Below are 16359 nucleotides of genomic sequence, written 5' to 3'. Positions count from 1 at the left end.
GGTCTCGAAACATGGGCCTCAAGCGATCCTTCTGCGTTGGCCTCCCAAAGTGCTAGGACCACAGGCATGAACCACTGTGCCTGGCTGGCTGAATATGAACTTTTAGACTGCCATATTGGTGCATCATAATAGTTGCTATTTGGAACTGTTGATGCTCCTGATTGACCCCCACAGTCTCTTTAAAAAAAAAAAAAACTTAATTTCCGTGTTGTTTTATACTGTGGTTCTCTAATCAGCCAGATAAAATTTCCATTGATCCAAACACACTATTAAAAAAAAATTCCCAGGTTAACTTGTAAAATACCAGATTCTTTCATCTTCTGTTTTTCTTTTGTAGTTATTTATTTTTCTCAGATTGGGAGAGCCTTTCTGGGGAACCTAAGCTGGAAAGGGCATTCATGGATGGCAGCAACCGTAAAGACTTGGTGAAAACAAAGCTGGGATGGCCTGCTGGGGTAACTCTGGATATGATATCGAAGCGTGTTTACTGGGTTGACTCTCGGTTTGATTACATTGAAACTGTAACTTATGATGGAATTCAAAGGTAAGAAGTATTTTTTATGGCTTATGGCTTTATAAGTTGCAGGGAAAGTGCATAAAATGGCTGGAGAGAAATATCAAAGGACCAGAATTAAAATATTGCTTTGTTGGTGGACATGATAGCTTTAATGACCTTTGTACTGACATTTGCATGAAGTGACCTGCTCTGTTTTGTTAACTTTTCTTGTGTCCCATAACACAAGAGGTAAACGCTCATTAAATATAACCTCCAGCATTTGTTCTTTGATTTCTCCTCTCCAACTCCTCCCCTAGTCCCACATGATGCACATTATTTTCATTCACTCCTGAGTTCATTTGTGCTTTGTTTCTCAAGATCACTTTCCCTTTTAATTTTCTAACCTTCCCCCAATAAATACATGTTGTATTAGGTATTTGATGTTGCCTATTGGGAATTAATTGGATTTTACTCTGCTCTTATATATTTCAAATTTCAAGGAGAAATTCTTTGTATTGTATTTTTACCTGCTATACAAAGATATTTAAACAGCAATATTTGAATGTAGAATATGGCTTTCTTTTTTTTTTTTTTTTTTTTGAGATGGAGTCTCACTCCGTCGCCCAGGCTGAAGTGCAGTGATGCGATCTCGGTTCACTGCAACCTCCGCCTCCCAAGTTCAAGTGATTCTCCTGCCTCAGCCTCCCCAGTAGCTAGGATTATAAGCATACACCACCATGCTTGACAATTTTTGTATTTTTAGTAGAGATAAAATTTCACCATGTTTCCCAGGCTGGTCCCAAACTCCTAACCTCAAGTGATTCACCTGCCTCGGCCTCCCAAAGTATTGTGATTACAGACGTGAGCCACTACACCTGGCCGAATATGGCACATTTTTTTTCATCTTTTTACTCTGATTAGAGATAACTATAACTTAATGTTAAAAAAAACTATTTTAGATCATCTCCTTTTGGTATTTTCAAAAATTGGCTAAAATATGTTCTTCAAATTTTGACCCAAAATATTATTCTTTGTGGATTCAGCAAATAGGCTGGTTAACTTAATTTTTCCCAATGACTTGATTTTATTGTTTTCTCAATGAAAGCAATATTATAGTTTTGTTTCCTCTTGTATTTCCATTTTGTAAGGATAATATCACAGTTTGCCATTGGATTATATATCCTTGGAACAATCTCTGCTTGGTTAAATGAAGTATTGGGTATTAATACGGTGACTTCCTATCACTGAAACTGGCTTCCATAAGGAGAATATGAATAAATTTTATGAAAAAATTAGCTAACCCAATAAGTCACATAAAATAATTGTGAAATTGCTTAAATTTTTTCTCTTTGGGTTGTTTTAGCATTATATTATATAGTCTAACTTTTGCTGAAGTAAAAAAAGGAAAGCATAAAAGATAAAAATCAATGGAATTTCAAAAAGATTTGAGTGGTTTGCTGGCTGTGAAGAAACATCAAAGAAATATTAAAGCTCACAAGTACAGCTGAAATCATAAAGTCATTGCCTCTCGCTTTGCCAGCAGGTGGCATTCAGGGTTTTGGAATTTGCTAACTGAAAAAGAAACTATTCTCTAATCTTAATGTACCATGTCATTATAGAATGTTTCAAAGTGTGCACTAACCTGCCACCTTAGGTTTCTTTGTTTACTCCCGTTTAGTGTGTTTCCCAGCTTTAATATCTTCAAGTCTTTTCTCAGAGCTCTATTGTCCTTTTTAGTTTTCAGGGGATGCTAAGATTTTTCTTTGAGGTCTTTGTATTACGCCAAAATAAAGAAAATAAGAGTTTTCCCGTATCAACCGTCCTCTGCCTCACTCTGTTCATGAGTCTAACTGAATCATTGTTTATGGAGACATAGTCATGGGGGGCGTTGTTGATTTCCTCTCTTTGCTTAGTGCTTAATTTTACTTCTGTTTTCTTCCCAGTTAAGTGGCTTTGGGCCTCCATTACAAGTATGATCAGTTGATAGTTCCATCAAGCAGATGCATAAGAGTGGTAGTGGCATTGCTTCTTGCTCTCCTTACAGTGACATCAGGAACAGATCTGGGCGTTTGCTGGGGCTTGAACCCTACCACTCACTGTCCTGCTCCCTAATTGCTAGGAAATGGTCAATGGTGCAGTGGAAAATAATTGGCAAAGGCATCTTTTCCCAGACTTCCAAAGTCTTGGTATACTCTTTCACCTATGGTATTCAAAATGCTATTTCACATCTTAGCCCTTTAGATGTGGGGCAACCTAAAAGGAATGAAGAACAAAAGGGAAAACAGTAAATTCCAAAAAAGTCTAGGACAAGCTAAAGGATTGACTGGGACTGGAATGTAAGTCTCAAGGGTCTTTTCCAAGAGACAACATGAAAATCCTTCTATCATATGTAGATGGAAATATGTATACATCTAAAATGTATCTTTTCTATCTATTCCGTATTTGTGACAAGAAATTATTTAGCTTTTCAGGCATTTAATTGAGCTAACTACAGCTTTAATTATAATAAAGCAAAACTAGCAAATTGTATGATATATATGTGTCTTTTATAACAGGAAAACTGTAGTTCATGGAGGCTCCCTCATTCCTCATCCCTTTGGAATAAGCTTATTTGAAGGTCAGGTGTTCTGTACTGATTGGACAAAGATGGCCGTGCTGAAGGCAAACAAGTTCACAGAGACCAACCCACAAGTGTACTACCAGGCTTCCCTGAGGCCCTATGGAGTGACTGTTTACCATTCCCTCAGACAGCCCTATGGTAAGCCTCAGAACAGTGGTAACCATGCTTGGTACCGGACTTGGTGGAAAGGTTTTCTCAAAGTTTTGGAAGTTAATAATGAGGGGTCTTATGTGATTTGGGTGGCATTCTCAAGTATATGAAGGGTTACCCAGAGTGTTAAACTCTCTGAAACTGGTTCTGCAGATTAGGAGCATTCTGAAGAAACTGATGTATTTCAGAGTTAAATGCCAAATCTAGAGGGAATTTAGAGATTTATTTAACAGATGTTTAATGGCACCTGCAAAGATGCTTGGGGGTATAGCAGCTCACAAACCAAACCAAAATACCTATCCTCATTCTACTGGGAAAGACGTCTATTTCAAACTTCTAATATTACAGTTAAGGAAACAGGTACCACAGAAGAAAATGACATGTCTAAGTGTCCATTTTCGGTAGTGTCAGAGCTATTTTTTTCTTCTCTGTTGCATATGTATGGCACCTGTTCTTTGGTTCTGTTTAATCTGTCATAGGCCAACTGGGTTTGGTGTCTCTCTGGCTGGTCATTTTTTTTTTAAAAAAAGAAATATTTTGATTCAGACACTGCTTAGTCTTCTCCTGTTATTTTACCACGTGATTTTTTCTTTTTCTTTTTTCTGAGATGGGATTTCCACTATGTTGGCCAGACTTTTCTGGAACTCCGGGCTTCAAGCGATCCTCCTGCCTCGGCTTCCCAAAGTGTTGGGATTACAGGCGTAAGCCACTGCACCTGGCCTATCATAAGCTTTGTTTATGTTTCCAGGTTATAGCTTGAGCTTTGATACATCTATCAGGACTGTATATGGCTCTTTTCTGTATTTGCTTGTGGATCAAGGAAAAAGAAACATAAACTACATTATGTTGGTAGAAAGCTTAATATTGGTGAACAATAATTTAGAGGAAAACAGATTTGCTCTAAAACTCTCATGTTAAGTGATGGATCTATTTAGGATGAAGAAAGACTACAAAGTAATGCGGTTAACTTAACAAAAGCCCAACCACTAGAACTGACACATTCAGATGAATCTCCTTCAATGTCATCATCCTGGGAAAGTATGAACTTGTCTAAAAATAGATATTTTATCTGAAAACATTTTTGGAAATATCTATTTTGAATAGTTTTTACACTCAATTCACAACTAAACTCACACCTGCCCTCACATTAGATCCATTAGATCAATGATCAATGTGATCACTCAAATTACTATTTTCGTTATTTGGCTCAGAATGACATCTGCCTATTGTTTCTCCAGATCAATCCACCTGAGAAGATGAAGAGAATATTTTAAAGAATAAGTCAAAGGCTAAGAAGACAATTTTAAAAGCAAATATAAAATTTCTAGCTGTGGCAGTGCTCTTCCTAAGGTCACTACTTTGAGAGTGGCTTTTGGAAGTATAAACTGATTTGTGTTGCAGACATTTAAGGTTTTGGAATCAGATCTGGCTTTGAATCCTAGTCAAGCTGTTTAGCTTTAGCTGCTGAATAATGTTGGGCAAGTTATTTAACTGTTTAGATTCTTGGTTTCTCCTCTGTAAAACAGGAGGACTAACACTTAACCTCTTAGAGCTGTTGGTTAAGTTGGTTTACTTACAAAGTAAGCATCCAGTGAGTAATATTTATTATATCCTACAAATGGCAAAAAAGCAGTGAAGTGTGGGTTTTATTTTGGAAGTTATTTCTAATCATGGAGGATAGCAGACATACTCTGACATAATTATTGGGGAGAAAGTTGTAGGAGTCCTTTCTTTTTTTTGCCACCGTCAGTTGGAGAGTGGATGGGAGAGCAGCAGTGAAATTGGGAGGGTTAGTGTAGCCAGATGTGGATGTATTCAGTAGTAACCAGTAGTAATGTTTTCAACACGTTGCTAATCCATTACTCTATTTCACCTATAGGTGAAAAGGGCTGGAAGTGGCTTCGTGTCTTGGATAGTTACACATTTCTAATTGTGATTTAACCCTGTGCATTTTTCCCTCCAGCTACCAATCCGTGTAAAGATAACAATGGGGGCTGTGAGCAGGTCTGTGTCCTCAGCCACAGAACAGATAATGATGGTTTGGGTTTCCGTTGCAAGTGCACATTCGGCTTCCAACTGGATACAGATGAGCGCCGCTGCATTGGTAAGAAGTCTGTTTTGGATGTTGTTGGCAGGTGATACAGGTGTATGTGTGTCCAAACCTCTAACTAGACTAGCTGCTGCTCTTGAACTGGACAAGCTCCCTGTCTAACTTCTTGACTGCAAATAAGCTTTCTGTAGCCCACAGGGTGTCTTCCTCGGTAGGCACCACTTCTACTATACACAGACCTATGTTTGAAAATGTAAATTTCTGTCTTTTGGGATTTTGCTTTAATCCTCTATCTAAGGTTTTCTTGGGTTCCCTTCCCACTTTGTCTCCTGAAGCCTTTTTCTCCTATTAACTATGATCTTGAAATTCCATATGGTTGAACTTTGAGCTCTTTTCTATACTGTGTATCTTTTCCACTTTAGATGTTAGCCTTAACTTTGAGGGGAAGTACTGTACTTCTCCCCACTTTGACTTCTCCTAGACCACCACGTATGCCCCTTTCAACCAGGTAATCACATCTGAATCTTATCTGGCTTTTTTTTTTTCTCTCTGTATTCCAAAGTAAACTCCTGAGCATTGGGGTGGCTCAGTTCCTCACACAGTTTTTCACCTTTCAGTTCAAACTTTCTTGTATCTGCCTCCATATTCCTGATTTCATTCTTACCTTGAAGGTTTCCTTTCTTCCTCTTTGGTTTCCTACACATCTATTCACACTTAAGCCATTGCCTGGGCCCCAGCTAATGATGAAATGCACTCCTACAATATTTGTTTTTCTTATTTTCACTTTTACAACTCTCCTTTCTGTGCCTGTGACAAATTCTTGCTCTCCAGATGTTGCTGTTTCTAGCGTAGTATACAAATTATCTTATTCTAACCCAGACAAATTTGTTAACTTCTTAGGTAGTTTTAGATTCAGAAAAATCACCCTCATTAAAAAAACATGTATTTCTAACTATTATATCAATAGTGCGTTGTCTAATAATTTTGCTTTTAAATTCCGTTACTGCGATTTTTATCTTTGTCTTGGGCATACCTCCTTCATCTTCTTGATTTCCCTGACATCCTGTCGCAATCTCCTCTTTGCTTTTAAACATCACTTCTTACCTATTTCCTTTATCCCTCCCCTTCCTTCCCTGCTTTCACTCCTTTATATCTTTATATTTCTGATTGCTGTTAATTATCTTGGTATCTACAGTAAGGTTCTTGGTGTAGATCTCTATGCAGAAGTTAATCCAACTTGAGGATTGTTACGGAATTACTATAGAGTTTAGCTCTATATGATTTTTAAACAAAAGATTGATGGCACAGGTGAGAAAGGTTTCTGTGTGTGTGTGTGTGCATGTTTTGCCTGTTTATTGTAATGACACTTAAAACGTGATAATTAAAACTCAGTATCTAATTTTTAAGCAGTCATTTTTATTTTATTTATTTATATTATTTTACTTTAAGTTGTAGGTTACATGTGCACAATGTGCAGGTTTGTTACATATGTATACATGTGCCATGTTGGTGTGCTGCACCCGTTAACTCATCATTACATTAGGTATATCTCCTATTTTATAAATTAAGCATATGGATATCATTTTTCATATAAATAAATTTTAAGGATACATTTCTTAGGAAGAAGGAAGATTCTAATACTTGTATCTCCCTCATAGTTGCTTATCTTTTTTTCTTCCCTGTATTATTTCTAACTATGCTTTCCAAAAATTTATTTTTACATTTATTTCAGAATTATATTTTATAATTTAAAGTTTGCTCTGTGGATGCATTTATCTGGAATTTGGGAGGAGGGGAAAGAACCATGCTGTGACTGACTGTGCTGTGTTCTTCCTACAGCTGTTCAGAATTTCCTCATTTTTTCATCCCAAGTTGCTATTCGTGGGATCCCGTTCACCTTGTCTACCCAGGAAGATGTCATGGTTCCAGTTTCGGGGAATCCTTCTTTCTTTGTCGGGATTGATTTTGATGCCCAGGACAGCACTATCTTTTTTTCAGATATGTCAAAACACATGATTTTTAAGCAAAAGATTGATGGCACAGGTGAGAAAGGTTAATGTGTGTGTGTGTGTGTGTGCATGTTGTGCCTGTTTATTGTAATGATACTTATAACTTGATAATTAAAACTCAGTATCTAACTTTTAAGCAGAGTCTTTTTTATTTATTTATTTATTTATTTATTTATTTATTTATTTATTTATACTATTTTACTTTAAGTTGTAGGGTACATGTGCACAATGTGCAGGTTTGTTACATATGTATACATGTGCCATGTTGGTGTGCTGCACCCGTTAACTCGTCATTTATGTTAGGTATATCTCCTAATGCTATCCCTCCCCCATCCCGCCACACCATGACAGGCCCCAGTGTGTGATGTTCCCCATCCTGTGTCCATGTGTGCTCATTGTTCAATTCCCACCCATGAGTGAGAACATATGGTGTTTGGTTTTCTGTCCTTGTGATAGTTTGCTGAGAGTGATGGTTTCCAGCTTCATCCGTGTCCCTGTAAAGAACATAAACTCATCCTTTTTTATGGCTGCATAGTATTCCATGGTGCATATGTAACACATTTTCTTAATCCAGTCTATCATTGATGGACATTTGGGTTGGTTCCAAGTTTTTGCTATTGTGAATAGTGCCGCAATAAACATACGTGAGCATGTGTCTTTACAGCAGCATGATTTATAATCCTTTGGGTATATGCCCAGTAATGGGATAGCTGGGTCAAATGCCATTTCTAGTTCTAGATCCTTGAGGAATCTCCACACTGTCTTCCACAATGGTTGAACTAGTTTACAGTCCCACCAACAGTGTAAAAGTGTTCCTATTTCTCCACATCCTCTCCAGCACCTGTTGTTTCCCGACTTTTTAATGATTGCCATTCTAACTAGTGTGAGATGGTATCTCATTGTGGTTTGGATTTGCACTTCTCTGATGGCCAGTGATGATGAACATTTTTTCATGTGTCTGTTGCCTCCATAAATGTCTTCTTTTGAGAAGTGTCCATTCATATCCTTCACCCACTTTTTGATGGGGTTGTTTGATTTTTTCTTGTAAATTTGTTTAAGTTCTTTGTAGATTCTGGATATTAGCCCTTTGTCAGATGGGTAGATTGTAAAAATTTTCTCCCATTCTGTAGATTGCCTGTTCACTCTGATGGTGGTTTCTTTTGCTGTGTAGAAGCTCTTTAGTTTAATTAGATCCCATTTGTCAATTTTGGCTTTTGTTGCCATTGCTTTTGGTGTTTTAGACATGAAGTCCTTGCCCACACCTATGTCCTGAATGGTATTGCCTAGGTTTTCTTCTAGGGTTTTTATGGTTTTAGGTCTAACATTTAAGTCTTTAATCCATCTTGAATTAATTTTTGTATAAAGTGTAAGGAAGGGATCCAGTTTCAGCTTTCTACATATGGCTAGCCAGTTTTCCCAGCACCATTTATTAAATATAGAATCCTTTCCATATTTCTTGTTTCCACATTTCTTTGTCAGATTTGTCAAAGATCAGATGGTTGTGGATGTGTGGTATCATTTCTGAGGGCTCTGTTCTGTTCCATTGGTCTATAGCTGTGTTTTGGTACCAGTACCATGCTGTTTTGGTTACTGTAGCCTTGTAGTATAGTTTGAAGTCAGGTAGCGTGATGCCTCTAGCTTTGTTCTTTTGGCTTAGGATTGTCTTGGCAATGCAGGCTCTTTTTTGGTTCCATATGAACTTTAAAGTAGTTTTTTCCAATTCTGTGAAGAAAGTCATTGGTAGCTTGATGGGAAAGTCATTGGTAGCTTGATGGGAATGGCATTGGTAGCTTGATGGGGATGGCATTGAATCTATAAATTACCTTGGGCAGTATGGCCATTTTCACAATATTGATTCTTCCTATCCATGAGCATGGATCATTCTTCCTTTTGTTTGTGTCTTCTTTTATTTTGCTGAGCAATGGTTTGTAGTTCTCCTTGAAGAAGTCCTTCACATCCCTTGTAAGTTGGATTCCTAGGTATTTTATTCTCTTTGAAGCAATTGTCAATGGGAGTTCACTCATGATTTGGCTCTCTGTTTGTCTGTTATTGGTGTATAGGAATGCTTGTGATTTTTGCACATTGATTTTGTATCCTGAGACTTTGCTGAAGTTGCTTATCAGCTTAAGGAGATATTGGGCTGAGACAATGGGGTTTTCTAAATATACAATCAATGTCATCTGCAAACAGGAATACTTTGACTTCCTCTTTTCCAAATTAAATACCCTTTATTTCTTTCTCTTGCCTGATTGCCCTGGCCAGAACTTCCAACACTATGTTGAATAGGAGTGGTGAGAGAGGGCATCCCTGTCTTGTGCCAGTTTTCAAAGGGAATGCTTCCAGTTTTTGCCCATTCAGTATGATATTGGCTGTGGGTTTATCATAAATAGCTCTTATTATTTTGAGATACGTCCCATCAATACCTAGTTTATTGATTTGATTTAGCATGAAGGGTTATTGAATTTTGTCAAAGGCCTTTTCTGCATCTATTGAGAAAATCATGTGGTTTTTGTCTTTGGTTCTGTTTATATGATGGATTATGTTTATTGATTTGTGTATGTTGAACCAGCCTTGCATCCCAGGGATGAAGCCAACTTGATCGTGGTGGATAAGCTTTTTGATGTGCTGCTGGATTTGGTTTGCCAGTATTTTATTAAGGATTTTTGCATCAATGTTCTTCAGGGATATTGGTCTAAAATTCTCTTTTTTTGTTGTGTCTCTGCCAGGCTGTGTTATCAGGATGATGTTGGCCTCATAAAATGAATTAGGGATGATTCCTTCTTTTTGCTTTGATTGGAATAGTTTCAGAAGGAATGGAACCAGCTCCTCTTTGTACCTCTGGTAGAATTCGGCTGTGAATCCGTCTGGTCCTGGACTTTTTTTTGTGTTGGTAGGCTATTAATTATTGCCTCAATTTCAGAACCTGTTATTGGACTATTCAGGGATTCAACTTCTTCCTGGTTTAATCTTGGGAGGGTGTATGTGTCCAGGAATTTATCTATTTCTTGTAGATTTTCTAGTTTTTTTGCATAGAGGTGTTTATCGTATTCTCTGATGGTAGTTTGTGTTTCTGTGGGATGGTGGTGATATCCCCTTTATCGTTTTTTATTGTGTCTATTTGATTCTTCTCTTTTCTTCTTTATTAGTCTTGCTAGTGGTCTATCAATTTTGTTGATCTTTTCAAAAAACCAGCTCCTGGATTCATTGATTTTTTGAAGGGTTTTTTTGTGTCTCTATCTCCTTCAGTTCTGCTCTGATCTTAGTTATTTCTTGCCTTCTGTTAGCTTCTGAATGTGTTTGCTCTTGCTTCTCTAGTTCTTTTAATTGTGATGTTAGGGTGTCAATTTTAGATCTTTCTTGCTTTCTCTTGTGGGCATTTAGTGCTATAAATTTCCTTCTACACAGTACTTCAAATGTGTCCCAGAGATTCTGGTATGTTGTGTCTTTGTTCTCGCTGGTTTCACAGAACGTCTTTATTTCTGCATTCATTTCGTTGTGTACCCAGTAGTCATTCAGGAGCAGGTTGTTCAGTTTCCGTGTAGTTGAGTGGTTTTGAGTGAGTTTCTTGATCCTGAGTTCTAGTTTGATTGCCCTGTGGTCTGAGAGACAATTTGTTATAATTTGTGTTCTTTTACATTTGCTGAGGAGTGCTTTACTTCCAACTATGTGGTCAATTTTGGAATAAGTGCGATGTGGTGCTGAGAAGAATGTATATTCTGTTGATTTGGGGTGGAGAGTTCTGTAAGCAGAGACTTTACTAAGCTTCCTAAATAGTTTTAGATTGGGAAAATAAATTTATTGCTTTTTTATGGATTAAGGTAAAACAAACACCTTTCCTTTATTTTAGAAACAAGTTATTTTTGGGAACTGAGATGGGAGGATTGCTTGAGGCCAGGAGTTTGAGACCAGCCTGAGAAACATAGTGAGATTCCACTTGTACCAAAAAAAGAAAAAAATTAGCCAGATGTGGTGGCATGTACCTGTAGTCCCCACTACTTGGGAGGCTGCAATGGAAGGATTGTTTGAGCCCAGGAGATCCAGGTTGCAGTGAGCTATGACCATACCACTGCACTCCAGCTTGGGCAACAGAGTGCAATCCTATCTGGGAGAAAAAAAAAAAAAAAAAAAAAGGTTACAAATGTGTGTGTATTTTAACAATGACCAATATTAACATAAAAGAAATGTCAAGTGTATGAGAGCCATTAACAGATTAATTGACTAGAAGCTGTTTTTCATACTCAAGCAACCAGATTGATTACAGGGGAAGACATCTCTTCAGGGACGCTGGACTATGTAAATGCCAATGGTTTGGTTTGTAATAGTAATAAAATTTGTAAGCAATATAACATACCAACTAAGAGAGCCAGCTTAGGAGCTACACTGCCTGGTTCCGAATTCCAGCTTCCCACATTTCCTAGCTTTGTAACTTTGGGCAAATTACTCAATTTCCTTTTGCCTCAATTTTCTAGTCTGAAAAATATGCAGTTCATACATTGCTCATAAGGTTGTTGAGAGAATTTTTGGCTAATACATGTAAACACCTAGAGTAATGGCTAGAAAATAGTAAATATTCAGTAAATGTTGGATATCATTTATCTGTTATCAATATAAAACCATATTGCCCACCCTCCCCTGCCCCTAATCCAGACCTGCTCTGGGGAGGGAACAGCTCTTTTGACTCTTTCTTCTTTTGTTTGTCTCCATGTTTCTAAATGCTTTGTTTATACTTCTATTTCTTGATTTATCATTTTTGATATTTACTTCCTTGTTCTAGGTGAGCATTTTGCTTTCTTACACCATTCTTCTCTCCCAGCTTCTGACTTCCCTCCCCCCATTCTCCTTAAAAAGCTAGATTATAATTTTGGGTTAAATTAATCATATATGTTTATATTATTAACATAATATAAATATAAATATTGTTCACTGCTCAGCCAATTAGTATTCTAGGATGACATTTCTTGACAGTTTTTGACAATTGCCCCATCTTCATTTGCTTAGTTTTTTAATATAACAATCATGTGTTTTCCCCAAATGCTCCAATAGCTCTATCAAATGCCCGTACAAAGACAGAACACAATCTATAATTTTTTTTTCTTTCTGGAGACCCCTATCCTGTGTTCCAGTTGGGACTTGTTTTTCTCTGGCCTGGTGCACAGACTTCTCTTTGCCACTGCCCTGTGCCGGACCTTCTGTTTGTGGCAGGCCATTTATTTCTTTTTCTAGATTTCTTTCCTCATTTTGCTGAAACACGTTATATGATAGCTTCCTGAGAAGCATAAGTAGGTGGCATGTATTTTGAGTCTTTGAATGTCTGTGAGTGTTTTATTTTGCTCTCCATCTTGACTGTTTGGCTGGGTACAGGTTGCAAGTTAATTTAAATCGGGAATTTGAAGACTTTGCTCCAGTGACCTCTAATATCTAGTGTTGAGTCCAGTGCCATTCTGAGTACCATTTCTGTGGATATGACCTTGATATGGATATGGATATGACATTAAAAATTAATCTTCCTCTGTTTCCATTTTCTCTGGATTCCTTTTCCTTTCGATTTCTTTTCAACTTTCTTCTTTTTGATGGAAGCTTTCTCCAAATGTCTGAGTTGCTAGTTTGGTATTAAGGGTGAGGTTATAAAACCTGACCTGGAAGTCTGTACATGTGGATAGGCCTTGTCAGCTGGTGAGCTTCAGGCAGGAAGGTGGCTTGGTTGCCAGATTGCTCCCCAAGGCAGCATTAGTGAGTCTTTTCTGGAGACGATCAATTTCTCCTTCATAGATGCCTCCATTCTCCTTCATGAGGTAAGGGGAAGATGTGGGGAGATGGTGGTCTGTTCTGGGGGTGATTAATTTCTCCTTCATAGATGCCTTCATTCTCCCTCTTGGAGTAAGGGGAAGATGTGGGAAGATGGTGGTCTGTTCTGGGGGTGATTAATTTCTCCTTCATAGATGCCTTCATTCTCCTTCTTGGGGTAAGGGGAAGATGTGGGGAGATGGTGGTCTGTTCTGGGAGTGGGCAGAGGAAAGGGAGCTGAGGGCGCCCTTTCAGTATTCCTATAATCCTCCTGTACTCAGTTCCACATCCATCTCAGTTCTCCGTTGAGGACTGTGCCTTGAACCCATAGCCATTCTGCTTCAGCTCCTCCAGAGAAAATCTGTGGTCCCTTAGAGGAGATAGAGGAGTGGCGTGACACTCAGGATCTGGGAGGGACATAGGCGTTGGATTGCTCCTTATCTTGACTTTATCTGAGCCCCTTAGTTCCTCGCCCCTGCCTTTCTTAGGACCTTGTGCCTCTGAGTGTGAGTGCACTGAGGCTTCTGCATATGTGGGTGTGTGTCTCTCTTCTGTTGACACTTAGTTTGTAGTATTTTCCCCTTTTTGATTGAGTTATCACTCCTCCAATACCTTACTTTTCAAACATTTGTTGGAATTGCTCATCTGCTGTTATTTTACTGTCTTTTAAGTAGAATTTGGGAGGAAGAGGAGACAAACATGTTTGGTTTGTCAATCTGCTATTTTGAATGAGAAATTATCTTTTCTGAGGACTTAGAATCAGGCCCACTGAGCTTGGAGAACTGCAGTCGAGCTTAGTTCTCAGCAAAAGGTAGTATTGGGTTTCTCAGCTGCATGCAGGCCAAGTCTCCCATAGGCACCTCCACAGGTCAGCTTCCTTCTGTTTTGTTGATCTGGAATTCTCATCGTATTTTTGGTAAACTTCAAGTCCATATGCTGAGCAACCTACCTTTTAAAATATTCCTCATAGTCAGTGGTTAAACTGTGTATGCTTTGGTGAGGGAGGCATTACATTTTTTTTTTTTTTGAATGAGTACACAGTATATGCAGGAAATGAGTTGTCAGAAATCAAATTAGCCAATGTGGTGGTGTGGTGTAGTGCCAGATACTTGGGAGGATCACTTGAGGTCAGGTGTTTGAGGCTGCAGTGAACTATGATTGTGCCACTGCACTCCAGTCTAGGTAAGACCTGTCTCTAAAGAAAAAGAAAGAGAAAAAGAAAAAGAAATCATATTAAAAGTCAGGATTAGCTAAATGAAGCCCTCAGGAGAACTCCCTCCATCAATGATACCTTCTCTTTTCCAAATTCTCTTTTTCTGCAGACTTTTCCCTATGATCAGATATGCTCAAGTTTCTCCCATCCTAAAAAATATTCAACTTACCCTTCACTCCCTGTTCCTCTTTAGTGATAACCCCTTCTCTGCATTTCATGGTCAAGTTTCTTGCAAGATTGATTTGCACTTTCCTACCCTTCTTCCACATTTCTCATTGATTACTCAACTCTTGCAATCTGCCCACCAGGTGGCTGACACCCCTCTCATCCTGGTCACCTCTAATCTCTTTCTTGCTAAATTAAATAACGCCTATCAGTCCTGTATTTGGTACTTCGGCCATCTTCTCTCAAAAATTCTTTCTTCTATGACAGCATACTCCTGGATTTCCTTCTATTTCTTGATCATTTTTTTTTCTAGTGTACCCTGGAGATCTTTTCTTTTTTGCCTGTTGTATAAAAAACTGTAAATCTGTTGTTCAACATTGGTCCTCCTCTCTCTGAATAATTTCACACCTTTCATGCCTTTGATTACTATCTATGTAGCAACTATAAATAATTGTGGGGAGACTTTTATAATAGTGCATTTACTGAGTGTTTTTCCTCCTAACCTAGGGAATGAGGGAAAGACCAAGCAAGCCTTTCTGTAGGTCATGATAAAAATCTCTATGCAAGTTCTCTCTCTGAGGTTCAGACCCATAGTGCCAGCTGCCTTTTGGATACGTCACCTGGATATCCTACAATCACCTCTAAACCAACATGTCTAAGTGGATGCTTCATGCAACTTCTCACAGGCCTTAGAGGAAGGACATGACCACTCACCCCTTCCTTGATGCCCCATCCCCACCTGGTGGTCATCATGGACATCTCCCTCTCTTTTAGCCTCTATCATTAACTCATTAACCTCCAGCCACACTTGTAGAACATGTGGAGTTTTCAGTCTCTGTGTCTGTCAACCACCCCAGACCTCCACTTTGCCATGTGGTCCATTAGGAATCTGTGCTCTCAGACCATCCTATGCATCTCTCCATCTCAGCACTCATTACTCTTTTACTTTTGTCTCTTGGCCTAGTTGCCTCCTCCTCTTTCACCACCTCACTATGAATTACCTTGAGGGTGGTGTCCACACTTCTTTCCAGATGCTTAACTTCTCTTTGACTTGGTTCCCTCATCTGTAGAATAGGAACGATACTAATACCTACATGACTGAGTGGCTGTGAGGATGGATGAATCCATGTAGAGTACTTGGTCCAGTTTCTGCCTCCTAGTAAGTGCTCATTTAATCTAAGCTGTAATTATTAACACTATTAGCAGTATTGTGTTTTCTAAATATATATTTGGCTGTCTATCACATAGAGAACTTTCTTTTCACAATTTGCTGAATAAATGAAGAGAAAAAGTAGTAGGATTTTTTTTTCTTCCTACTGCAAAAGAAAGAGGTATGGCTGTTTATTCTGATTCAGATTTTCTTTAGTGAAAAAAAGAAAAAAGAGGGTAAAAGAAGGCATAACAACTCCATAAAGAGGAAAGTGAATTTTTTTTTTTTTAAATCAGTTCTGATTTCCTTTCTGGTATCTCTGCTGGTCTTTTCAAAACTTGGCAACTTTGTGGCTGTGGAAGACTGTTGATGAGAGGGTTGGGCGATGATACATCAGGGTTACCCTCAGGTCGTACCTGGTGGTGTCAGCTTATCAGAGCTGTCTCCGGGTGGTAGTAGGTGAACTCAGGTATCTCTTCTTCAGATATTCTACAATGAGAAATTTTTTTCTGGAAGGTCGGACACGGGAGTAAATCCAGGCCATACCATTCCTGGTTCTGTTTGTCAGTATCATATCTACTCTTTGAGATCCAAAGTTTGAGGAATGGATAGATTCTAGGTTTATCTCATGTTATTGCTCAGCAGCTTACAGAGTTTTTTTTTTTTTTAAAGAATTCCACATGTGTTCCTGAAATATGCTGTAACTCTGACACAAAATTTCA

The 16359-nt window shown here is 38.4% G+C and overlaps 1 protein-coding gene across 3 annotated transcripts in view; it reads left to right on the top strand.

The window, feature by feature from the left end:
• Positions 1 to 16359, top strand: part of LRP2 (LDL receptor related protein 2) — a 232305-nt gene that overhangs the window by 83606 nt on the left and 132340 nt on the right. For 2 of the 3 annotated variants that reach the window (XM_024243330.3, XM_054549456.2), the window contains exons 13-16: positions 338 to 544; positions 3052 to 3254; positions 5230 to 5370; positions 7156 to 7359. In XM_024243330.3, coding sequence (XP_024099098.3) covers positions 338 to 544; positions 3052 to 3254; positions 5230 to 5370; positions 7156 to 7359 — 755 coding nt within the window. Of the gene's footprint in view, positions 1 to 337; positions 545 to 3051; positions 3255 to 3873; positions 3968 to 5229; positions 5371 to 7155; positions 7360 to 16359 lie in introns of those variants that run through there. The other variant, XM_054549457.2, reaches the window with a different exon arrangement.

The sequence above is a fragment of the Pongo abelii genome, chromosome 11 (assembly GCF_028885655.2).
Source record: "Pongo abelii isolate AG06213 chromosome 11, NHGRI_mPonAbe1-v2.0_pri, whole genome shotgun sequence".
In the NCBI taxonomy this organism is placed as follows: domain Eukaryota; kingdom Metazoa; phylum Chordata; class Mammalia; order Primates; family Hominidae; genus Pongo; species Pongo abelii.
The sequence above is the reverse complement of the archived record's forward strand: the minus strand, read 5'-3'. Positions and strand labels throughout refer to the sequence as shown.